The sequence below is a fragment of the Schistocerca piceifrons genome, chromosome 2, assembly GCF_021461385.2.
Source record: "Schistocerca piceifrons isolate TAMUIC-IGC-003096 chromosome 2, iqSchPice1.1, whole genome shotgun sequence".
Classification (NCBI taxonomy): domain Eukaryota; kingdom Metazoa; phylum Arthropoda; class Insecta; order Orthoptera; family Acrididae; genus Schistocerca; species Schistocerca piceifrons.
Window position 1 is genome coordinate 1,107,833,765 of NC_060139.1, and position 26,921 is coordinate 1,107,860,685.

General features: G+C 40.8%; 1 protein-coding gene across 5 annotated transcripts in view; it reads left to right on the plus strand.

Annotated features, from left to right (window-relative positions):
• Window positions 1-26,365, plus strand: part of LOC124776255 (thiamine transporter 1-like) — a 562,692-nt gene extending 536,327 nt beyond the window's left edge. For all 5 annotated transcript variants that reach the window (XM_047251128.1, XM_047251132.1, XM_047251130.1 and 2 more), the window contains one exon: window positions 25,933-26,365. In XM_047251128.1, the coding sequence (XP_047107084.1) occupies window positions 25,933-26,067 (135 nt within the window). In that variant the 3' untranslated portion in view covers window positions 26,068-26,365. The remainder of the gene's footprint in view (window positions 1-25,932) is intronic.
• Window positions 26,366-26,921: the final 556 nt, after the last annotated feature.

Below are 26,921 nucleotides of genomic sequence, written 5' to 3' on the forward strand. Positions count from 1 at the left end.
ACAAAATTCAGGAAATCAAAGTGGCGAAACAGATCCCGTATGCAGAAGCCAAAAAGGACTATCAGGCGATGAAACCCCCTGTCTTTGCCACTTCTTATGCTTCGTAGGTGCAGAAACCTGTTACTAAGGTCGACGCTTCGACTCAGACGATGTCCAGTGTTCCATTATTCACCTCTAGCACCTATACTTGCACCTGTATGTGCCAAAGTAAAGTGAAAGACATAGCGATTCAAACAGCTACGATGGAAGGGACCAGTAATGCTTCCACAGTGCACAACCTGAAGGTACCCCAAAAGCAGAGTGTCCCTCAACGCCTAGTTTCTTTGAAGAAAACTGGCTCTCACCATCCCCTTTCCCCCTCATTCTTGCTGGAAACAGAGCAGGGAAAGGATCCCAACATTTGGGTCGAAAGCTGACCTGGGTGCCATCAGGTGTCATTCTGGCATGTCTGATTGATGATGAGGATATCATGGATTTTGATGCCTCATCACCAGACCCAGTCAGCCCCAAAATCTCGCCTCACTCTACAAGCGCCTCACCAGCTTGACACAAAGACAGGGGTAGATCAAGACTACATTGACGAAATGACTCCCATACTTCAATGGAATATAAATAGATACAGGACTCATCTGGCGGAACTGAGACTCCTTGTACAGGATAGAACCTTTTGCCTCTGCCTTCACGAGACTCATTTTAAATAGACTGACACACCTGTACTTGGAGGTTATCACCTTACTGGTGACTGGACAGAAGACGGGGTTGCAATGTTTGTAAAGGACACTTTTCACTCCTCACCTATTTCCTTAACAACAACACTACAAGTGGTTGCTGTTCGGATAGTGGCCCATGTTGACATCACAGTGTGTTCTGTGCGCTTATCACCCCATGAGCCTCTTAACAGTGGGGTCCTCACTCAACTTCTTGATGAACTACCCCAACCCTTTATCCTTTTGGGGGACTTCAGTGCACACAGTGCACTATGGGGCTCTAACACCACTTGCCCCAATGGTTGGGTACTCGAGGATATGCTACACACAACATTCTTATACTGTTGAACATGGTTCAAGCCACACATTTTAGGACTGCTACAGGTTCGTCTACAGCCATAGACCTCTCCTTCTGCTCGCCTGCTCTTGGGGACACTGCTCAGTGGGCAGTGGACAATGACCTTCATGGTAGTGACCATTTCCCAATCTGGATCCATTTGCCTCATGGAGCAGATCCTGAAAGAAAGCCACTGAGGTGGTTACTCAAGAAGGCTAGCTGTTTTAGAGCAATGTGATGGCGTCCAGGACTAGATGGATCACATTACAGCTGTGATCATGCTGCCGATGCATCCATCCCAAAGTCTGTGGAAGTGCCTAGGAGGTGACCTGTCCCTTGGTGGAACGATGAGTGTCGTTATGCAATCAGGCACAGGAGGGCAGCTATGCGCGGATTCAATCGATGCCCTACAGATGTAAATCTTACAAATTTTCGAGTAGCGCGCACAAACGCGAGGAGAATAATTCGGGAGAGTAAGCAGAGGTCTTGGCAAGAGTTCCTGCACTCCATCAATAAGTCCACATCCACAAGTAAAGTATGGGAAGCCATCATGAGAATCTCAAGGCACAACTCTTGACCGCCAATAGCAGCTGTACGAATACAGGAGTCTCTTGTAACATCGATGAGGGATATAGCTCAGACAATGGCTGAATCATATAATTCCATTACAGCTTATTCCAGCCAGAATCCCACCTTCCATCGAAATCGGGAGGTCCAGGAGAAGGCTGATCTTGTTTTCCGTTCCAATAACATGGAAGAATACAACCAGCCTTTTTCTCCGTGGGAGCTGGAGTCTGCATTGTCAGTTGCTTGTGATACGACCCCTGGAAACGACCTGATAACAGTTGGATCGACGGTCAAAGGAAGTCCTCCTTAAGCTCTTCAATAAAATTTGGATAATTGACGACTTTCCCAACTCGTGGAAGGAATCTATTTTAATCCCAATTTTGAAACCAGGAAAGGATCGGACAGACCCTGGTAGTTATCGTAGTATTTGCCTGACAAGCTGCGTGGAAAAGACACTGCAGCATATGGTCAATCAACGCCTCGTGTGGGTTCTTGCAACCAGGTCCCTACTCAAGTCACTCCTAGTGTGAGTTCAGGAGGTATCGCTCTACTCTCGATAACCTGATCCTGCTTGAAGCTGCAATTCAGTGAGCTAACCTTCATAATCAACACCTTATCGGTGGTTTCTTTGATTTGGAAAAGGCCTACGATACTACCTGCAGGCATAATATTTTGTCGCAGTGGGGATTCCGCGGACGTGTTCCGACCTTCATATGGTCCTTTCTCTTGGACAGATGTTTTAGATACAGGGTTGGGAATGCCCTGTCTGACCGTTTTAAGCAGGAGAATGGTGTCCCTCATGGGAGTGTTATAAGTGTCACGGCCTTCTCATTGCAATCAACAGTATTACAACCACAGTGGGACGTTCAGTACTATGTTCCTTGTTTGTGGACGACTTCTCCATCTTCTGTGCATCCTCCAGCCTCACCACAGATACTCGGCAATTGCAACTGACGATCAGGGGGTTGGAGGAATGGTCTTGCACCACAGGTTTGAGATTCTCATTAGAGAAAACAGCTTGTGTTGGTTTTAATCGTTTCCGCTATCTCTTTAATTTGCCCGTTTTAAAACTGGGGGACACCGTTCTCACTTTTAAGGAAAAGGTTAAGTATCTGGACCTTATCTTTGACGGAAAGTTAACATGGTTCCCACACTTTAAAGAACTGAAACTGAGATGTCTTCAGGCCTTAAACATGCTTAAATGTGTCAGTCATTGGTCTTGGGGAGCCGACAGAGTGCGTCTGCCCCAACTTTATAGGGCCTTTGTGTGATCACAGCTTGAATACGGATGCCAGATTTATGGGTCAGCAAGGCCTTGTGATGTAACAAAATAAAAGTGATGTTGTTATTCAATGGAAAAGTTGGAAATTGAGATTTCGTTTACTGTTTTATCAATCACAATTGGCGTAGGAATTATGGATTGACCATTGTCATAAACTATTGCATTATGAAATGTGAATAGTCTTTACTTGCAGTTTCGCGTTGCTTGAAGCAGTCACAGCTAGCGTGCTATTGATTAATAAATTGCATTATCGTCTTTCTAATTACTTCATGATCGTAGATACGATCATACCCGGTCGTGAAGTTATTGTTATGACAAAACATTTTTATAAGGGACCAGAAAGTTCTTAAGGGCGCAAAAACAGCTGTAACATCACACAAAAGGGAAATTCAATATTAAAGCCGATGCAAGAAGGCGATAAAGTAGTTTCCTTTTTGTCAATGTAACACGCACATTGGACTGCTGATCTTGGCGTCTGTAATCTTAGCAAAATGCGTAATTAAAATGAAAATAATACTGAAGAGATGATAGGAATGAGCACTGCTAAATGATTCAGTATTCCCAGAACTAATATTTATTATAACTAAAACATATATCGTACCTTAAGCTTAGTACTACAATGTCCGTTTCATGTCCATTGAGCGCTCTTTTATATAGCCATTGTCCTCTTGAGTCGCTCGTGCGTGGTCACGATAAGTTATAACAGTTCTTCCTCTTACACTTCACTCAAAGTTAGACGGAACACGTTTTTATTCATTTAGTAAAAATTACTTCAGACCGCTACAAATCTGCGTCCGTCTTAAGAAAAACAGTACAAGTCTTAGCGCTCAGGCTTCATTTGTTCTCCAGCGAAAAAAATAGGGAAGGATCGCATATCTATCCGTATTCTTCTGTTTATATTGCCGCCCAAATACGACGAATTACTTTATGTAGGAGATTCCACGGTCGCTATGCGACGCCTTATTATACATTAATCAATCTTTATAAACAAGTATTTGCCTTCTGGCTGAAAGTATTAACTATTTGCTGTTTTAATGAAGCCAAAAATAGCGAATATCACACCGCCTCCCACGAGGAGAGAGGGAATGCCGAAGGATTACCTCGATATTCGTGAGATATTCGTGAGTTTTGGTATGACACTTACATAATGTTACTGGCGTACTAAGTACATAAATTGAAATTACATTTATAAACATATATCAGATATTTATCATTTTTCAAAATAAAGTTTTTCACACTTTGTTCACCAGTCACTTAATACCAAGATTCACATTTACGTGCATATTTATGTTTGGTCCATATTTGCTTATAACAATAAGTGAACGTTCATTTCTCACTTCAGGGGATAGAATTCAGAAATTACATTCTCTTGAGCTTGACAACTAATACCTGAGTACAGTGAGTGTTTATTTTCACTAAACTGGAGTGGACAATGTTCGAGCATCTGTTGACTGATTGTGGTTCAGTTACAGTTTAACAACGTAGGACTACACTTGGTGATGCTTTCACTTTCTGTGCTAGCTGTCTGCGGCGTTCATCGTGCAGTACATCTGTCCTTTCCACTGTGGTGCCAGGAGTTCAAGTGGCTTCCCGGGTTTTTAATTTACAATATGAAACAGAAGAAGTGGAAAATTATTAGTATAACTTACAACCTATTGGATACATTGGTTAAGGATCGGGACCAGAGTCTTCCTATAGTTCACATTCATTTTGTTTTGTCCATCAAGGGACAGGATTCTAATTCATTTTAGCAGTGTTCAGGAGTGCCGGTATTATTGGCTTTAAGGTCTGAGTAATCTGACAATCTACTTCTCACTCATCTTAACTTCAACTCAAGAAAATTGCTTAATTTACGTATGAAAATGTAGTCACACAAGTGTGCAAATGTCTTTCCTCCAGTATGTACGATTGAAGTCATGTCGCTTAGCGGTTTAAAGTTTGGATTGTTTCGTCACCCACACGTGCGCCCCTCACAGCGGCTGCACAGTGTTGCGTGAGCTCCAGTACTCAGTATCCGTTCGCGCTCAGGCTGTGACTGAGCTGCAGGTCGTCGATCGCTCTTTCTTCTTCTCTTTTTTTTTTTTTTTCCCCCTTGTGAACTTTGTATCACGCGAGTGCATCGATACACACACATCGCGCACGTTTTCCATCGGAGGAGCCGGACACTCAAGCTGCCTCCATACTTCCCTGTCAACTGCCTCCCGTGGGGCTCACAGGTAAGTGACGACGAATATTTTAGCTGTCGCTGCACTTAGAACAACACTAAACTTTGCGTTACACCTATTGTCGTAGTCTTGACTTATTTTTACACTTGCAGGATAACACTACCACTATACCACTAATACACACTGAACAGTTACTATGCACGTCGCACTTTAGTGTGCATCTTCACACAGCATTCTTGCTCAGTTCCTTCGTCGATAGCATTCATTTACAAAACAATCAAATTTGCAGGTTTCCTCCATTGGTACAAAAAGATTTATATTCTACTATTTACAAAAGATCACTTACGAGCTAATATTTACAATTAATGGTCACTCTGGTTGAGTACTGTCGTGGAAATGAATTCTTGCGTACTGGAAATTTTCTTGTGTGAACTGTTAATGATAAGTATTGTGTTGAACAGCGCACTGACTACATGGTAACGGCTACTACATGTAGACTTTAAGTATTAAATATTAAGTATGGAAAAATTGTCTAGAGTGATGGACATGAAATGATACTTCTTCAACAAGCTGAAGCAGGAAATTAAGGTTTCAGAAAGAATTTCAATTCAACTTTAAGTTAGTATACAAAAAAAGTGCTTGCGAGGTGATTGCCCGGAGCTATATAAATATGTAAAGGTGAGAAATGGAGGAGGAAAGACATTTGCACACTTGTGTGACTACATTTTCATACGTAAATTAAGCAATTTTCTTGGGTTGACGTTAAGATGAATGAGAAGTAGATTGTCAGATTACTCAGACCTTAAAGCCATTAATACCGGCACTCCTGAACACTGCTAAAATGAATTAAATCCTGCCTCTGGATGGACAAAGAAAATGAATGTGCACTATAGGAAGACTGAACTCCAGACCAGTCCCGATCCTTAATCAATGTATCCAATAGATTGTAAGTTATACTAATAATTTTCCACTTCTTCTGTTTCATATTGTAAATTAAAAACCCGGGAAGCCACTTGAACTCCTGGCACCACAGTGGAAAGGACAGATGTACTGCACGATGAACGCCGCAGACAGCTAGCACAGAAAGTGAAAGCATCACCAAGTGTAGTCCTACGTTGTTAAACTGTAACTGAACCACAATCAGTCAACAGATGCTCGAACATTGTCCACTCCAGTTTAGTGAAAATAAACACTCACTGTACTCAGGTATTAGTTGTCAAGCTCAAGAGAATGTAATTTCTGAATTCTATCCCCTGAAGTGAGAAATGAACGTTCACTTATTGTTATAAGCAAATATGGACCAAACATAAATATGCACGTAAATGTGAATCTTGGTATTAAGTGACTGGTGAACAAAGTGTGAAAAACTTTATTTTGAAAAATGATAAATATCTGATATATGTTTATAAATGTAATTTCAATTTATGTACTTAGTACGCCAGTAACATTATGTAAGTGTCATACCAAAACTCACGAATATCTCATGAGGACGTGAGGATCGAGGTAATCCTTCGGCATTCCCTCTCTCCTCGTGGGAGGCGGTGTGATATTCGCTATTTTTGGCTTCATTAAAACAGCAAATAGTTAATACTTTCAGCCAGAAGGCAAATACTTGTTTATAAAGATTGATTAATGTATAATAAGGCGTCTCATCATAATTAACAGAGTTTCTTTGCTTCCCAAAAAAGAATAGCCTTCAGTACCAGCTCCGAAAGAAGTTTCTCGAAAACTGGAAGAGTAAGTGGTGCATATCTCTTGTGGGAAAACAGAGGCTGAAGCTAGATGTCCATTGAACTGGAATATTTCTTTCGCCACGTAACGTATCACATACTCTTTTGCCTCTCATGGTGGATTACGCATTGCTCCTCCATATTGAGTTCTCCCTCTTTTATGACACTCGTGCAAATCTGTTCAAGTTATGTTCACTCATTCCCTAATTTTTGTAACTTCGCGCTCTAAAGCTGTCAGGTGATTTTCGAAGATGGGTCAATATTCATTTCTGTAGCCGATTCTGCACAAATCCAGACGGATCATAATTTTATGAAAGAACGAGAGCCATAAATTTAAAGAACGAGACGTATGAATTAACCATTCATCCTTTAAAATCGTTACTAAGCCATTGGTTTGTAGGATGGTGTTTTCATTACACAGTTTTACCCAGTTACTCGTATTATTGATGCACTTCCCTATATTTGAAACACTATTGACACTCCTTGACAAGCAGTTACATCGAGTAGACACTAAATAAACTTGACAGTCCTTTTTCTACAATGCCGTCGAGGTCTGCTGCTGTGTATTGAGTTGCTGAAAGAAAGCTGCAAAGCCCCTGAATATTAGCGCACATCTGTTGATCCAAGCAGATGTAAGTATGAGAATCAACTGGTGGACATAACAGTGAATCTATGAGGCATTGGAAAACTTTTCCCAACATGACGAGACACTCATGACTGCTGCACCATTGTATGTTTGTGCTGTCAGTTTGAGTTGACAGTTATCCAAGTGCTAATTTGTCTGCTCTATAATACACATTGCCAAAGACTGAACAACATACTTTTCTGGTGCTGTGAAGTCCCAAAATCTTTCAATTATTCATTCATTAATGATGCATCTATATAATATAGCATCTGTATAACCCAAGATAAATAAGTGGTCTTGTCAGCTGTTACAGCCTAAAACTCCACATCCTTAATTTCATTTTAGCAGACTTGAAGCGTGTATTGGAGGAATCATTCTGGTTGGTTTTAGAGATGCATTTGAAAACTATTGCTTCATCTAAATGAGATCTTAAAACAGAGTCTAATTCTGGGCCAAAATTAATCAAGAACGAAAAACAAGATTTCGGAGATGATTCAGTCTCATTACGTCCACAGAAATGTATACAGTTAATAATTAGCTTTAGTATCAGTGGCAGCTCCTGTGTAAGAGCACAAGTGGCTGTGGACACCCTAACTTTCGACATCTTGTGGATTTATTGGTTATTTTTCTTTGAATGTTGTTAAATGTAGCAGATGCTGCAACCTGAAAGGTATAGGACTTAAATCTACAACGCAGCTGCTCCTCCAGACACCATGAAACTTGGCAACAAGGTCCCGAGCACACCTTCAGTTGTGCACGTTGTACGGAGCTTTTGCGCATGCGCACCTTGCGTGATGCAATTGCCTTAAGGGCCAAGTACATATGGATTTGATAAAATAAGGTGCACGGTTCACAGTGCTACTCAACTAGTTTACATCAGTGCCACTAGGTGGTAGCACACTGCAGCAGATTTTTATGCCTGTTCGGTCGGCATAAATCATAAGCACCTAAAGGACACCAGCGTCGATTGTGAGATTGTAGCATTTATACGTGCCTCTGAAATCTGATGATCTTATGGTGTGTCAGGTTTATCTCTGCCCACATTGTATGTATGAAAATTCACGAAAATCTGTATCACTTAAAAGTGGGATCAATGGCAATGTGCTTTAGGCCCTTATGGATCTCTGTGCCTCATTTATGCTCTAGTCAAATGACCATATTGAGAGACATCACTACTTGAACTTATTCATTTCCGCCAACGGCATTTTGTGTTTGGCGCTGGTTATTTACTGTGCGGGTATCGGCTTTCGTGTGCAATGTAAACATGAAGTATGCTGAATATATTTTAAATACTAACGCAAAAATAAAGCTGTGAGGACGGGTCGTGAGTTGTGCTTGTGTAGCTCAGTCGGTAGAACACCTGCCCGCGAAAGGCAAAGGTGCCGTGTTCGAGTCTCGGTCCGGCACACAGCATTAAACTGCCAGGAAATTTCATATCAGTGCATACTCCACTGCACAGTGAAAATCTCGTTCTGATAACGGAAAAGTAAATTACAAGGAAGAGTTAACCGCAAAGAAACTAGGGCCTCCGAGAACAGATCCTTTGATTGAGAGGGTGACAAAATGAAATAAGCATGACTGCAAGCGAACATTTAACAAGGAAGTGTACAATTAACACAAGTTCCTGTGTGGGTGCAGCGTAAGAATATCTGATGTTCAGCGTTGTAGTAAATTCGTGAATTAATGCATCTGTTAGGTATCATGTACATTTATACGAAAAATGGGAAAGCACTAAAACTTCCACTTACAGAAAAATGCGAAGTTGAGACCCGTGGAAACTTACACATTATTTCGTTATTGATCTAAACAGTACTTCATTATGTACAGAATAACAATTCATTCTTTTGACAGATAAGCTACGCATATTATTATTATTATTGTTATTATTTTTGGCAGTGGCTATAGTTGTATAAACTTACTGATAAGCGTAACTGTTATACAGCAGTTGCTATTAATTTCAGATTCTCAGATTTATCTGAATCTAAAAATTTGTGAACACCCAGAATGTACACTCACGAGTCGCCGTTTTTTACTATATAGCTATTATCCCTAACTTTTTGATTGTCTGACTCTGTGGAACTCCTGTACCTGCTGTCTAGTTGGGTAGCAATAAAGGCGTTTTTCAAATCAGTACCACACAGCTGTTCAGGTTTGTTGTACAGTTCAGAGTTAAGTTCTCTATCAAACTAAAGACCTTTTTCTTTCAGCTGTCTGCGAAATTGTTAAAGTCAGTGTACTCAGCCTCATGAGTTCTGATTTTTTCTTCAGACTTGGGTAAACTGAAGGGTTCAGGGAGCAAAGATGTTATTTCACATATTCACTTGTTATTACTTGAGCCTCAAAATTCACTACAGCACACGCTAAAATAACGGAGGCAACGCACAGGAAATAGTTATTTCGCTCGCAGCTAGATGTAAACTGGTAAGGATGTTGGAGAATCCCGCCTTGTTCAAAGATCTGAGTTCCAGTTTGCTTTGGAGTGTTATGACCCTGCTTCTGGAGCTGGCTGGGTTGCCTCAGGTGAAATGTTTATACAATGTTTATACACTTGCCTCCATACCCCCTCCTCCAACCCAACCCCCTCTCAGACACCCATGTCCACGTTTGCAAGCAGAATGCAACCCCAAGTCACCGTCGGCGCATTTTCATACCACCTGGATGCTTTCGCCACTTGGAGAAGAATCGGAGCATTTCATGAGATAAATAGCACACTACGTCACTAGTGGGACAAGGTTTGTAGGAGGACACGCTGCATTGTTGCCAAATTTATTCAAGATGGCAGCGATGACGTCATCCAAGATGGCAGCATGTAGACTTGGCAACAGTGCATGACTTCATCCAAGATGGCGGCTTTAGGCGGGTAAATAGGTCAATTGTGCTATGTCCGCTAACCTAAGCCTCCAGAAGAAAAAATGGCGGGAAGTTTGAATTCCAACAGGATAATGCATGCAAAACCCTACTTATCTTTATTATTATTCATTATTATTGATTATCATTTATTAACATTCATTATCATTAATTATTATTTATTATCATTTATTATTATTTATTATTATTGACCTGCCACCACTAGGAAATTCCCTTAAAATTCAAATTCCAACACGATAATAGCTGCAAAACCGTACTTTTGTTTATTATTCATTATCATTTAGTATAATTCATTATCATTGTCATTTATTATCATTCATTATCATTTATTATCATTCATTATCATTTATTATTATTATTATTATTTGTTATTATAGGCCTACCTCCACTAGAGAACTGCGCCAAATTCCAACACGATAATGTCTCGAAAACTGTACTTCTATTTATTGTTATCATTTATTATTTATTCAAGATGTCCGATTTTGTCGGCGAGAAAGCCATTTTCCTTACATCCATAACAAAAATCAATCACAAGTTCAAATCCCAACACTATAATCGATCACACGTACGAACTTTCTCCATCACTTATCTTTTTTCACTGGTAGCCTATCAGAATCGCGCCAAATAATAAACTGCACTTATAGTAACGTAAGTCACATCCCTGAAGACTTTATTTCAAGCAGTACGGTCATCACTTGTTCTCCAACACAAGCAGCACACATCTTTGATATCACAGTGCAGTCGCCACTACGTCTGCACTCCAACTGAATTAGTTCAAATCCTCGCCAGCCCCTGGCCAGCGCGCGGAGACACTGCTGATGCCTGTCACGTGAGGCGGCCGGCCGCGGTCCCTTGTCCGCTCACCACATGTATTCGTCGCCTCCGCACGTTTCCTGCCCAAACTGTTTGCGTCGGAGCTGAATCACAAAACGGTCGGCCGATCCCTGCCACACTTTTGGCGCCAAAGTTGTTTTCCTGGGCACGTTCAAACCTATCGATGCCGACCACTCACCATCCACCACGTGTCCTTGTGCAAGCGGCCGGCCGGTGTGGCCGTGCGGTTAAAGGCGCTTCAGTCTGGAACCGCGTGATCGTTACGGTCGCAGGTTCGAATCCTGCCTCGGGCATGGATGTGTGTGATGTCCTTAGGTTAGTTAGGTTTAAGTAGTTCTAAGTTCTAGGGGACTGATGACCACAGATGTTAAGTCCCATAGTGCTCAGAGCCAGCCTTGTGCAAGCGAGAACGCAGTGCTACACTTTTGGCGGCAAAGTCTGCTCGATAGTGGAATCCGCCATGACTGCATAACAGCACGTTTGGTCGGCACTAGAACGCTCGCTAATTGACTCTCTCTCGCATGAACATTATAACTGTACAATCGCTGCGCCACCGCCCCACTTACGTCCCACACGACGGACATAGTCTTCTGTAAATATGCTGATCTAACCTATCAATTACCTAAGTACTTAATTCCATTTCAGTTTTAATCATATTAAATAATTCAATTTACAATTTCATATATGTATGCAAAGGTGTTCAACTACCTAATTTCAACTACTTTTTGAAGACCAGACAGGCACCTCTTCCTAGGAACCAGCGCCGAGTTTGAATTCTGGCAGTAACGAAAGGTCATTTCTGCTTTCTCTACCAACATAAAAAAGTTGTTGGAAGGAAAGGGCACTTGTACTAACCTCAGCCACCCGACCGCCACTTCCTCCTAGGAACCAGCGCCAAGTTTGAAATCCGCCATTAAACAAAGCTCACTGGCGCTTCCGCCACCAACCTAAGAAAATTGTTGCAAACCAAGCTCATCACCGCTAAACTAAGCCACCAGCACTCAGCCTCTTCCTACACGTTTTGGGTAAAAGGACTCACCCTGCAATAGGCCCGTGGATGGAGGAACCGATGTACTTTATTTAGGAATGGAGTATATGTATCCCACCGACATGTTTCACTCCATACAGACCTGCAAAACACTCCTACATAACTCATTTACAATGCTCTAGACACACACTTGCTAATTGTAAACAGTTAAAAAAAACGCATACCACAGCCTTCAAACATGCGTACCGCTCGTAAATAATGCAAAATATTTACGTCCAAAGAGCCAAACAACTGCTAATTTTCGGAAATAATTTCAGTGCATAGGCTAGTGGAAGGAGGAACGAGTGTCCTTTATTTATTTGGGACATTATTTTCTTGAAACTTTTGCTTCTCATAGGTTTCGATATGTAAGGCTGACCTAAGGCATGTTCTGAACTCCACTAGTGCACTATACTTGGCAACACAACCACACCCATCAAGATATTGATTCCAATCCAGACCTGTCACTCCTCTACAGATAAATTTTTCCAGTTATTTGTCGACTCACTCACAGTCTGACCGGATTGCTGTTATCGCGCAAAAACGCTCTGGTTGCGCTGTGCTGCTCAGGGAAGTGAGGAAGAACTGCACTGTATTTATTTCACGCCCCTTTATTTAGTCGTGGAGTATATTTGTCACAAAACACCTGCACTGATCCATCTGTGGTCATCTGACACAGGCCACAAACACGTAAACAACTTCTAATTTCACCACACAATAGCAAACAGCTCTTAAATAATGCAGTACACAATATCAGCAGACGAGCTCTGTACTCTTAAACTCTCCAAATAAAGCACAGCACAGTGCACAGACATGCTCGCAAAATAGTGCAACAGACGCGCCCGAACACCACAGCTGCCAAACCGACCAAAAGTCTCTGGTCGGCCTCCCCCCAAACATGACCTCTACCCAGTCGCCTTCGCGCCTGACACCGAAGAAATTGATATCGCCTATGCGCCTTAGATTACGCTCCAAGGCAGGCAGCGCGAGTGCGGTCGGCGGGGGTGGGGGTTCCAGAGCCTCTAGCCAAGCTCAGCTTCCGAGCGCTTTGACAGCCGATCAGAAAGGGCACTCTCCTCTGACACATGTCAAAGCTGCATTGTTGTTCTCATGTATACCGCCGGCGTCTCAGGTCTGGACCTGCCTTCACGTCTATTGTCAGAATAGCCCATAGTTCGTTGCACACACGATTAATACGGCCGGGAAAACATTTACTACTCACCTGCAACCGAGATGGTGACGGAAAACCAATCACTGTGATCTGTGCTGCAGGCACGTGTAATCATTGAGAACACTCTATATATTTTTTCGAACAACTTATTTAACCATACAACATATCTATCCCACTATCACAATACAACCACCCAGGTGTGCCCTGGCCATGTTGCACAGTCCACAGACACACACCCAATCATAATGTCAGTACACACTATACCAAAATGCTACTAAATAATTCTTCATACAGATGTGGATATACGCTCAGTACTCGTAAACTATCCTAATAACGCATAGCAGAGCCTGCAGATCCGCTTCCAGAATAACTCATATATGTCCGAGAAGGGATTCACTACACTTTCAACTACCTAGTTTCAACTACTTTTCAAGGTCATTCAACGGCTCAGTTCCACATCCGAAATACAGGCTCATAGATCGTTGTATATGGGAAATATCTTACGATTTTCGCTAGCTTAGCAAATAAGAGAGGTCTAAATTCTCGTATAAAATATTTATTACCGTTGCATATTCATCTACACACAGAAAACAACGCTTTCTTTATTTTTCTTAGGTGTAGTTTTAATAATGTCCAACTTAATTTTTAACTTATAAATTAAATCCACATCCAAATCATCTATTTCTTCCTCCAAAGAGTAATTTGACAAATACAGAGAAGGTATATTCTCGAATTCTAATACATATCTAATTTTCTTCCTCTAAAATACTTATTTTATGGCTTTAACTATTAGCTCTGTTCCTTCCCACAGCTTTTCTAGGCGAGAGCATTCGGGGATTTTAATTTTTCCTCGTTATCTCCACCATGACGGTAGAGTTAAAGCGTTCCACGTCTTCCTGTGTATGTTGGCAACTCTTCTGCTCCACATTCTTGCGGGATTTCTGTGTGGAACATTAAGTTTACAACTTTTGCAAACGAGTGTTCATAAATGTAGTTATTCGATCAATTTTAAATTCGGCAAATTGCTGTTCTGTTGCTAGGTGGACAACATCTAGTTCGCCACACTTAGACATAATATAACCATCCTTTTTAAGCCGATCCAAATGGGAACAGAGCTTAATAAACACATTTTTCGTCTATCCCTTGGTATAGTAAACGTTCTCGACTCCACTGATTTCGGCCAGTACTTCAACAGGCTACCAGTTTCCATGGCTGTTTACTGTAAATGCCAATATTTTGTATTCCCCCTTCGTAGAGAGATTTTTCCATACACTGTGTTTCCCTGGCCTGCACATCCGCAATAGCCTCCTCCCTTTCCATTTGCAGCTTATATTCTTCCTTTATGGCAGCTATCTTCTCTGTATACTCTAGTTTTCTTTTCTTTAGCTCAATGTCATCCATATCCAGTTTCCTTTTTAGTGCACATAAAACATTAACTGCACTTGAAAGAGTTATTTCTTTAATGGGCAATGGTTTAAGTCTGTGTGATACAATTACCCTTTTTCTTAAGGCTTGGGGTATAACCAGCCCCAATTCGGCGATACCTATATCGTACGGTATTGTGGAGAACAGGGTTCTAGATTGAGAAAAATAAGTTTCTCCTGTTTTAACATAACACTTCTGCGTAATACTAATATTTTCTTTGTTGGAGTCTGTGTTAAGAACCTCTACATAGTTTACAGGTAGGTAATTAAAACTGTTTGCAGACAGAGCATATCTTATAAGCTTTTCTCGGTCCTGAGAATCCGGCAGACTCACGTGCACACCAGTCAATTTTCGAGTGTTCTTATTACCCCAGTAGACAACTTGCAGAACGTTGTTAAACACCACACAGCAACTGTTCTGTAAATTATTAGTTGGCCGACACCACATAGACGCAATTGGCACAGAGTAAAGTGGAGCCCATTGTAAATACCGCTTGTTAGTGCCTAATACACGTAAACAGCTCTGCACTGGGTCGAACACACGATCCATTCTGTAGTTGTATATAGTAACCTCACCTGTCCCTAACCTGCATGCTACAGCAAAATTCCGACTTCGCTTTAGTCACACCCTACACATCGTTCAGCTAACCCCATTTCCAGATCTTTGCGCATCTGATATCTGCAATTTAAGTCCGAGAAAGACATATCCATTACCTTCTGCAGCCTGTTTAGAAACAGGACGACCTCATTTACTGCAACAGGGCCTTGTCTTGACCATTCGCTGGAAATGCGAGCGCCGTCAGCAACATTTCAAAGCCACATATCTGTCCATCTAAACAGCCGTCCACTCAGCCCCAGGACCAACATGCCGAAGTGGGCTCTCTCTATACCTGCTCTCCAGCTATTGTCTAACGACATTCACTGCACAAATGGATTCCAGAATAGCGCAGATCTCTATCCTCCCCTGCATCTCTAACTCGACGTGTAAACACTGTCTCTCCTCTAGCCAGCGAACCCGACGTCAATAATGCTGCGCTGACAATTTCCTCTCACAAATCTTAAACACTCTCATATATAAAAGCCTATTCACTCCTGCCAAAACTCACTTATAATAAAAAACATCTCCCTTTCTCAGCATATATTAGTATGCATTTAGAACAAATAGACAAACATAATTCCAAGCAGAAGTCATACATACGATTAAAAAGAATAAAAAGACCTTAATTTAGGTTGTTGTTGTTGTGGTCTTCAGTCCTGAGACTGGTTTCATGCAGCTCTCCACGCTACTCTATCCTGTGCAAGCTTCTTCATCTCCCAGTACGTAGTGCAGCCTACATCCCTCTGAATCTGCTTAGTGTATTCATCTCTTGGTCTTCCTCTACGATTTTTACCCTCCACACTGCCCTCCAATACTAAACTGGTGATCCCTTGATGCATCAGAACATGTCCTACCAACCGATTCCTTCTTCTAGTCAAGTTGTGCCACAAACTCCTCTTCTCCCCAATCCTATTCAATACCTCCTCATTAGTTATGTGATCTACCCATCTAATCTTCAGCATTCTTCTGTAGCACCACATTTCGAAAGCTTCTATTCTCTTCTTGTCCAAACTAGTTCTCGTCCATGTTTCACTTCCATACATGGCTACACTCCATACGTATACTTTCAGAAACGACTTCCTGACACTTAAATCTATACTCGATGTTAACAAATTTCTCTTCTTCAGAAACGCTTTCCTTGCCATTGCCAGTCTACATTTGATATCCTCTCTACTTCGACCATCATCAGTTATTTTGCTCCCCAAATAGCAAAACTCCTTTACTACTTTAAGTGTCTCATTTCCTAATCTAATACCCTCAGCATCACCCGACTTAATTCGACTACATTCCATTATCCTCGTTTTGCTTTTGTTGATGTTCATCTTATATCCTCCCTTCAAGACACCATCCATTCCGTTCAACTGCTCTTCCAAGTCCTTTGCTGTCTCTGACAGAATTACAATGTCATCGGCGAACCTCAAAGTTTTTATTTCTTCTCCATGGATTTTAATACCTACTCCGAATTTTTCTTTTGTTTCCTTTACTGCTTGCCCAATATACAGATTGAATAACATTGGGGAGAGGCTACAACCCTGTCTTACTCCCTTCCCAACCACTGCTTCCCTTTCTTGTCCCTCGACTCTTATAACTGCCATCTGGTTTCTGTACAAATTGTAAATAGCCTTTCGCTCCCTGTATTTTACCCCTGCCACCTTTAGAATTTGAAAGAGAGTATTCCAGTCAACATTGTCAAAAGCTTTCTCTAAGTCTACAAATGCTAGAAACGTAGGTTTGCCTTTCCTTAATCTTTCTTTTAAGATGAGTCGTAAGGTCAGTATTGCCTCACGTGTTCCAGTATTTCTACGGAATCCAAACTGATCTTCCCCAAGGTCGGCTTCTACTAGTTTTTCCATTCGTCTGTAAAGAATTCGAGTTAGTATTTTGCAGCTGTGACTTATTAAACTGATTGTTCGGTAATTTTCACATCTGTCAACACCTGCTTTCTTTGGGATTGGAATTATTATATTCTTCTTGAAGTCTGAGGGTATTTCGCCTGTTTCATACATCTTGCTCACCAGATGGTAGAGTTTTGTCAGGACTGGCTCTCCCAAGGCCGTCAGTAATTCCAATGGAATGTTATCTACTCCGGGGGCCTTGTTTCGACTCAGGTCTTTCAATACTCTGTCAAACTCTTCACGCAGTATCGTATCTCCCATTTCGTCTTCATCTACATCCTCTTCCATTTCCATAATATTGTCCTCAAGTGCATCGCCCTTGTATAGACCCTCTATATACTCCTTCCACCTTTCTGCTTTCCCTTCTTTGCTTAGAACTGGGTTTCCATCTGAGCTCTTGATGTTCATACAAGTGGTTCTCTTATCTCCAAAGGTCTCTTTAATTTTCCTGTAGGCAGTATCTATCTTACCTCTAGTGAGATATCCTCTACATCCTTACATTTGTCCTCTAGCCATCGCTGCTTAGCCATTTTGCACTTCCTGTCGACCTCATTTTTGAGACGTTTGTACTCCTTTTTGCCTGCTTCATTTACTGCATTTTTATATTTTCTCCTTTCATCAATTAAATTCAATATTTCTTCTGTTACCCAAGGACTTCTACTAGCCCTCGTCTTTTTACCTACTTGATCCTCTGCTGCCTTCACTACTTCATCCCTCAAAGCTACCCATTCTTCTTCTACTGTATTTCTTTCCCCCATTCCTGTCAATTGTTCCCTTATGCTCTCCCTGAAACTCTGTACAACCTCTGGTTCTTTCAGTTTATCCAGGTCCCATCTCCTTAAATTCCCACCTTTTTGCAGTTTCTTCAGTTTTAATCTACAGGTCATAACCAATAGATTGTGGTCAGAGTCCACATCTGCCCCTGGAAATGTCTTACAATTTAAAACCTGGTTCCTAAATCTCTGTCTTACCATTATATAATATATCTGACACCTTTTAGTATTTTACTGCCTAGGTAGCAGAATTCCTTAACTTCATTGACTTCGTGACCATCAATCCTGATGTTAAGTTTCTCGCTGTTCTCATTTCTACTACTTCTCATTACCTTCGTCTTTCTCCGATTTACTCTCAAACCATACTGTGTACTCATTAGACTATTCATTCCATTCAGCAGATCATTTAATTCTTCTTCACTTTCACTCAGGATAGCAATGTCATCAGCGAATCGTATCATTGATATCCTTTCACCTTGTATTTTAATTCCACTCCTGTACCTTTCTTTTATTTCCATCATTGCTTCCTCGATGTACAGATTGAAAAGTAGGGGCGAAAGGCTACAGCCTTGTCTTACACCCTTCTTAATACGAGCACTTCGTTCTTGATCGTCCACTCTTATTATTCCCTTTTGGTTGTTGTACATATTGTATATGACCCGTCTCTCCCTATAGCTTACCCCTACTTTTTTCAGAATCTCGAACAGCTTGCACCATTTTATATTGTCGAACGCTTTTTCCAGGTCGACAAATCCTATGAAAGTGTCTTGATTTTTTTTAGCCTTGCTTCCATTATTAGCCGTAACGTCAGAATTGCCTCTCTCGTCCCTTTACTCTTCCTAAAGCCAAACTGATCGTCACCTAGCGCATTCTCAATTTTCTTTTCCATTCTTCTGTATATTATTCTTGTAAGCAGCTTCGATGCATGAGCTGTTAAGCTGATTGTGCGATAGTTCTCGCACTTGTCAGCTCTTGCCGTCTTCGGAACTGTGTGGATGATGCTTTTCCGAAAGTCAGATGGTATGTCGCCAGACTCATATATTCTAAACACCAACGTGAATAGTCGTTTTGTTGCCACTTCCCCCAATGATTTTAGAAATTCTGATGGAATGTTATCTATCCCTTCGGCCTTATTTGACCGTAAGTCCTCCAAAGCTCTTTTAAATTCCGATTCTAATACTGGATTCCCTATCTCTTCTAAATCGACTCCTGTTTCTTCTTCTATCACATCAGACAAATCTTCACCCTCATAGAGGCTTTCAATTTATTCTTTCCACCTATCTGCTCTCTCCTCTGCATTTAACAGTGGAATTCCCGTTGAACTCTTAATGTTACACCCTTGCTTTTAATGTCACCAAAGGTTGTTTTGACTTTCCTGTATGCTGAGTCTGTCCTTCCGACAATCATATCTTTTTCGATGTCTTCACATTTTTCCTGCAGCCATTTCGTCTTAGCTTCCCTGCACTTCCTATTTATTTCATTCCTCAGCGACTTGTATTTCTGTATTCCTGATTTTCCCGGAACATGTTTGTAGTTCCTCCTTTCATCAATCAACTGAAGTATTTCTTCTGTTACCCATGGTTTCTTCGCAGCTACCTTCTTTGTACCTATGTTTTCCTCCCTGTTGCCAGTCTACTCTTTATAACCTCTCTACTTCGACCATCATCAGTTATTTTGCTCCCCAAACAGCAAAACTCCTTTACTACTTTCAGTGTCTCATTTCCTAATCTAATTCCCTCAGCATCACCCGACTTAATTTGACTACATTCCATTATCCTCGTTTTGCTTTTGTTGATGTTCATCTTATATCCTCCTTTCAAGACACTGTCCATGCCGGCGGCCGGTGTGGCCGTGCGGTTCTAGGCGCCGCTACGGTCGCAGGTTCAAATCCTGCCTCGGACATGGATGTGTGTGATGTCCTTAGGTTAGTTAGGTTTAAGTAGTTCTAAGTTGTAGGGGACCGATGAGCACAGATGTTAAGTCCCATAGTGCTCAGAGCCATTTGAACCATTTGGATAGACGAAAAATGTGTTTATTAAGCTCTGTTCCCATTTGGATCGGCTTAAAAAGAATGGTTATATTATGTCTAAGTGTGGCGAATTAGATGTTGTCCACCTAGCAACAGAACAGCCATTTTCCGAGTTTAAAACTGATCGAATAACTACATTTAATGAACACTCGTTTGCAAAAGCTGTAAACTTAATGTTCTACACAGAAACCCCGCAAGAATGTGGAGCAGAAGAGTTGCCGACATACACACGGGAAGACGTGGAACGCTTTAACTCTACCGTCATGGTGGAGATAACGAGGAAAAATTAAAATCCCCGAATGCTCTCGCCTAGCAAAGCTGTGGGAAGGAACAGAGCTAATAGTTAATGCCATAAAACAAGTATTTTAGAGGAAGAAAATTAGATATGTATTAGAATTCGAGAATATACCTTCTCTGTATTTGTCAAATTATTCGTTGGAGAAAGAAATAGATGATTTGGATGTGGATTTAATTTATAAGTTAAAAATTAAGTTGGACATTATTAAAACTACACCTAAGAAAAATAAAGAAAGCGTTGTTTTCTGTGTGTAGATGAATATGCAACGGTAATAAATATTTTATACGAGAATTTAGACCTCTCTTATTTGCTAAGCTAGCGAAAATCGTAAGATATTTCCCATATACAACGATCTATGAGCCTGTATTTCGGATGTGGAACTGAGCCGTTGAATGACCTTGAAAAGTAGTTGAAACTAGGTAGTTGAAAGTGTAGTGAATCCCTTCTCGGACATATATGAGTTATTCTGGAAGCGGATCTGCAGGCTCTGCTATGCGTTATTAGGATAGTTTACGAGTACTGAGCGTGTATCCACATCTGTATGAAGAATTATTTAGTAGCATTTTGGTATAGTGTGTACTGACATTATGATTGGGTGTGTGTCTGTGGACTGTGCAACATGGCCAGGGCACACCTGGGTGGTTGTATTGTGATAGTGGGATAGATATGTTGTATGGTTAAATAAGTTGTTCGAAAAAATATATAGAGTGTTCTCAATGATTACACGTGCCTGCAGCACAGATCACAGTGATTGGTTTTCCGTCACCATCTCGGTTGCAGGTGAGTAGTAAATGTTTTCCCGGCCGTATTAATCGTGTGTGCAACGAACTATGGGCTATTCTGACAATAGACGTGAAGGCAGGTCCAGACCTGAGACGCCGGCGGTATACATGAGAACAACAATGCAGCTTTGACATGTGTCAGAGGAGAGTGCCCTTTCTGATCGGCTGTCAAAGCGCTCGGAAGCTGAGCTTGGCTAGAGGCTCTGGAACCCCCACCCCCGCCGACCGCACTCGCGCTGCCTGCCTTGGAGCGTAATCTAAGGCGCATAGGCGATATCAATTTCTTCGGTGTCAGGCGCGAAGGCGACTGGGTAGAGGTCATGTTTGGGGGGAGGCCGACCAGAGACTTTTGGTCGGTTTGGCAGCTGTGGTGTTTGGGCGCGTCTGTTGCACTATTTTGCGAGCATGTCTGTGCACTGTGCTGTGCTTTATTTGGAGAGTTTAAGAGTACAGAGCTCGTCTGCTGATATTGTGTACTGCATTATTTAAGAGCTGTTTGCTATTGTGTGGTGAAATTAGGAGTTGTTTACGTGTTTGTGGCCTGTGTCAGATGACCACAGATGGATCAGTACAGGTGTTTTGTGACAAATATACTCCACGACTAAATAAAGGGGCGTGAAATAAATACAGTGCAGTTCTTCCTTACTTCCCTGAGCATCACAGCGCAGTCCGAGTGGTTTTTGCGCGATAACAGCAATCCGGTCAGACTGTGAGTGAGTCGACAAATAACTGGAAAAATTTATCTGTAGAGGAGTGACAGGTCTGGATTGGAATCAATATCTTGATGGGTGTGGTTGTGTTGCCAAGTGTAGTGCACTAGTGGAGTTCAGAACATGCCTTAGGTCAGCCTTACATATCGAAACCTACGAGAAGCAAAAGTTTCAAGAAGATAACGTCAAAAAAATGGCTCTGAGCACTATGGGACTCAACTGCTGAGGTCATTAGTCCCCTAGAACTTAGAACTAGTTAAACCTAACTAACCTAAGGACATCAGAAACATCCATGCCCGAGGCAGGATTCGAACCTGCGACCGTAGCGGTCTTGCGGTTCCAGACTGCAGCGCCTTTAACCGCACGGCCACTTCGGCCGGCAAGATAACGTCCCAAATAAATAAAGGACACTCGTTCCTCCTTCCACTAGCCTATGCACTGAAATTATTTCCGAAAATTAGCAGTTGTTTGGCTGTTTGGACGTAAATATTTTGCATTATTTACGAGCGGTACGCATGTCTGTAGGCTGTGGTATGCGTTTTTTTTTAACTGTTTACAGTTAGCAAGTGTGTGTCTAGAGCATTGTAAATGAGTTATGTAGGAGTGTTTTGCAGGTCTGTATGGAGTGGAACATGTCGGTGTGATAGACATACTCCATTCCTAAATAAAGTACATCGGTTCCTCCATCCACGGGCCTATTGCAGGGTGAGTCCTTTTACCCAAAACGTGTAGGAAGAGGCTGAGTGCTGGTGGCTTAGTTTAGCGGTGATGAGCTTGGTTTGCAACAATTTTCTTAGGCTGGTGGCGGAAGCGCCAGTGAGCTTTGTTTAATGGCGGATTTCAAACTTGGCACTGGTTCCTAGGAGGAAGTGGCGGTCGGGTGGCTAAGGTTAGTACAAGTGCCCTTTCTTTCCAACAATTTTGTTAGGTTGGTAGAGACTGCAGAAGTGACCTTCCTTTACTGCCAGAATTCAAACTCGGCGCTGGTTCCTAGGAAGAGGTGCCTGTCTGGTCTTCAAAAAGTAGTTGAAATTAGGTAGTTGAACACCTTTGCATACATATATGAAATTGTAAATTGAATTATTTAATATGATTAAAACTGAAATGGAATTAAGTACTTAGGTAATTGATAGGTTAGATTAGCATATTTACAGAAGACTATGTCCGTCGTGTGGGACGTAAGTGGGGCGGTGGCGCAGCGATTGTACAGTTATAATGTTCATGCGAGAGAGAGTCAATTAGCGAGCGTTCTAGTGCCGACCAAACGTGCTGTTATGCAGTCATGGCGGATTCCACTATCGAGCAGACTTTGCCACCAGAAGTGTAGCACTGCGTTCTCGCTTGCACAAGGCTGGCTCTGAGCACTATGGGACTTAACATCTGTGGTCATCAGTCCCCTAGAACTTAGAACTACGTAAACCTAACTAACCTAAGGACATCACACACATCCATGCCCGAGGCAGGATTCGAACCTGCGACCGTAACGATCACGCGGTTCCAGACTGAAGCGCCTTTAACCGCACGGCCACACCGGCCGGCCGCTTGCACAAGGACACGTGGTGGATGGTGAGTGGTCGGCATCGATAGGTTTGAACGTGCCCAGGAAAACAACTTTGGCGCCAAAAGTGTGGCAGGGATCGGCCGACCGTTTTGTGATTCAGCTCCGACGCAAACAGTTTGGGCAGGAAACGTGCGGAGGCGACGAATACATGTGGTGAGCGGACAAGGGACCGCGGCCGGCCGCCTCACGTGACAGGCATCAGCAGTGTCTCCGCGCGCTGGCCAGGGGCTGGCGAGGATTTGAACTAATTCAGTTGGAGTGCAGACGTAGTGATATCAAAGATGTGTGCTGCTTGTGTTGGAGAACAAGTGATGACCGTACTGCTTGAAATAAAGTCTTCAGGGATGTGACTTACGTTACTATAAGTGCAGTTTATTATTTGGCGCGATTCTGATAGGCTACCAGTGAAAAAAGATAAGTGATGGAGAAAGTTAGTACATGTGATCGATTATGGTGTTGGGATTTGAACTTGTGATAGATTTTTGTTATGGATGTAAGGAAAATGGCTTTCTCACCGAGAAAATCGGACATCTTGAATAAATAATAAATGATAATAATAAATAGAATTACAGTTTTCGAGACATTATCGTGTTGGAATTTGTCGCAGTTTTTTAGTGGAGGTAGGCCTATAATAATAAATGATAATGAATGATAATAAATGATAATGAATGATAATAAATGACAATGATAATGAATGTTACTAAATGATAATGAATAATAAACAAAAGTACGGTTTTGCAGCCATTATTGTGTTGGAATTTGAATTTGGAGGGAATTTTCTACTGGAGGCAGGTCAATAATAATAAATAATAATAAATGATAATAAATAATAATAAAATAATAAATAATAATTAATGATAATGAATGTTAATCAATAGTAGTGAATAATAATGAATAATAATAGTCAATAATAATAAAGATAAGTACGGTTTTGCATGCATTATCCTGTTGGAATTCAAACTTCCCGCCATTTTTTCTTCTGGAGGCTTATGTTAGTGGACATAGCACAATTGGTGTATTTTCCCGCCAAAATTCAAACTTCCTGCCATTTTTTCCTGAGGTTAGGCTAGTGGACATACCCCAATTGACCTATTTTCCGGCTGAAAGCCGCCATCTTGGATGACGTCATCGTCGCCATCTTGAATAAATTTATCAACAACACAGCATGCCCTCATATGAACATTGCCCCACTACTTACGTCCCCATTTGTTTATGAAGTTCAAAAGCAAACACAGTTGAACAAAATTATTGGTGGGTAGTGCGAACTTGCAAACCTGTACCAGAGCCATCCCTGGAAATTTTTGCTTCTATGAATGGCAAATACTCACGTCTGCCATCAAGGATTATAGCTCAGGGCCCAAATGCTGAATTTATACATTCATCGACACACAATTTAGATTTGGTACTAAATGATTTTGTAATGAATATAAAAGTCCGGCATTTGTGTTTTCTTTAACAAATCTGTGGGGCAACAGGTAAGTGAGGGATTAGCTGTGTTTTTCAAAGTAACAGCTTGGATCTCTTAAGCTTAAATAGCATTAAGTGGTGGAATGATAGTTAATAATGAACATAGTACAGATTAAATTTGTATGATGCCTTTGTGTCATGTTAATATATATCTTGATTCTTTCCACATCCCTGGAACGTTTTCCTTCTGGGTAGCATATATGGTAACACAATGAGCGGATGAATATGCATTGGTTTGTTTCACTTTTTATGAGATTCCAAGCTGCTTTACAACTATTTTTGGGTTTTAAAATGTTGTTATCATTCACTTCACACTCATCTCTTTTAATTTTACTTTTGCAGTCTTCTTTGAGGTTTGTGTATATTTTCTTTCTTTAATCAGCTTATGTAGATCTATCTTCAATTATAAGAATCAGTATTCTTATTATATTCAGTCCTGAAAAACACCACATCATAATACTCTGTGGTCTATATTAAATATTGTTAACATTTTTGGAATTGGTTGCGCAGTTGATATTTAGTATACATTGTACAATTGGTAGAAACAAAAGTGGGATCCCTCATGTTCAGTATACTGATTTTAGTTCCCTTATCACATTTTCAATGTTTTTATTTTTTTAATGTAGTACTATATTTTTCACAAAACCTTTCTTACATACAGAGAGTAACTGCATTATTTTTAAACTTAGTCTTTTGTAACAAGATTCTCCTAATTTAATCACACTACATTCTACAGTCTCTATGCTCATTCTTATTATATTATAAGTTTTTCATTGAGGCAGTAGAAATTAAGTGAAACACAATATTTCTTTTTTTCTGTTATGTCCATGTTAATGCCACATTTTGTACTATTGACATCATGTGTGAAGGCAAATGGGCAGCTGTTAAAAACAACATAATGGTGATCTCTTTTGACCGAATGTGAATTATTGTCAAAAATGTGTACAATCAAAAAACATAAGTAAAAGCACTTATTTCTCTCTTGTTATTCTGATTGTTATCGCTATAATATTACAAAGTTGTTGTGTAATATGAGTATTAGGACTATTGCAGGATATTGATTTGAGATTATTCTGTTTCAGTTCCTTGTTTATGGAGGCTACTTCTTGGTTCTGGGTGCTTTCTTTTCTGTGGCGACAGTGTATACACTGTGCAGGCGTAACATATGCAGAGAAAAACTGTGGCTTTCCAATGATACAATGATCTCTGGCAACTGACACACTGTATTGTAATAATAGGTTTTTTTAACTTTGGCTTGTACTTAATGAGTAATTAGGTGATATAATTTTAGAAAATGAGCTAGTTTTCTTTCCTGTTGTGCACAATATTTTGTTTAATATCTATTAGGCAGTGCACAAAACGTAAATGAGTAGTAGTAATATTAAAGGGAAACTGCCTTGAGGTATTTCTTTCATTTTCACTTAATTTGATACATGTAAATGTAGAAGAAAACTGTAATAATACCATGCTGGTATTGCTTGTGGGAGTGGAAATATTGTTCTACAAAAATTAAAATTAATGTTTTTGTATTTGTGATCCAACCCATGAAAGTCAAATGACTTATTATTTCAAACTCAGGCTGGTAAAATGGTAAAAAGAACTATTTCTATCAGTGATATACATCAGTTGCCAATCTGAGAACTTAGTGTACACTATCTTTGTTCCAAGTAGTAAGGTGGAATCAGTAATGTTTTAAATCCACATTTTAAAACATAGGTCTTAAAAAAACAATTAACTACTCAACAAACATCCATTGGTTGAAGAATACGTGCTAATTATATGCACAAACCAAATGTAATAGGATGCAAATGTTCTGAGGAAGGAGGACGGATCTGTCAATATAGGAAGATAGCATAAAATTTGTTGTGGGCTACCACATATCCACATGAAAAAATGAAACAGTAATTAGAAAAAGCACTGAAATTTTTTAAACACATTCACAAAATGATTTTTGATCATGTCCCTGTTCGGGCGCCAAGTGTTGTGTTATTCAAGATACAGTGATGTTTTGTGTGTAACTTGGCGACAGAATCAGAGAGTGATTGAATCATCTTATAGTAACAAGTCACTA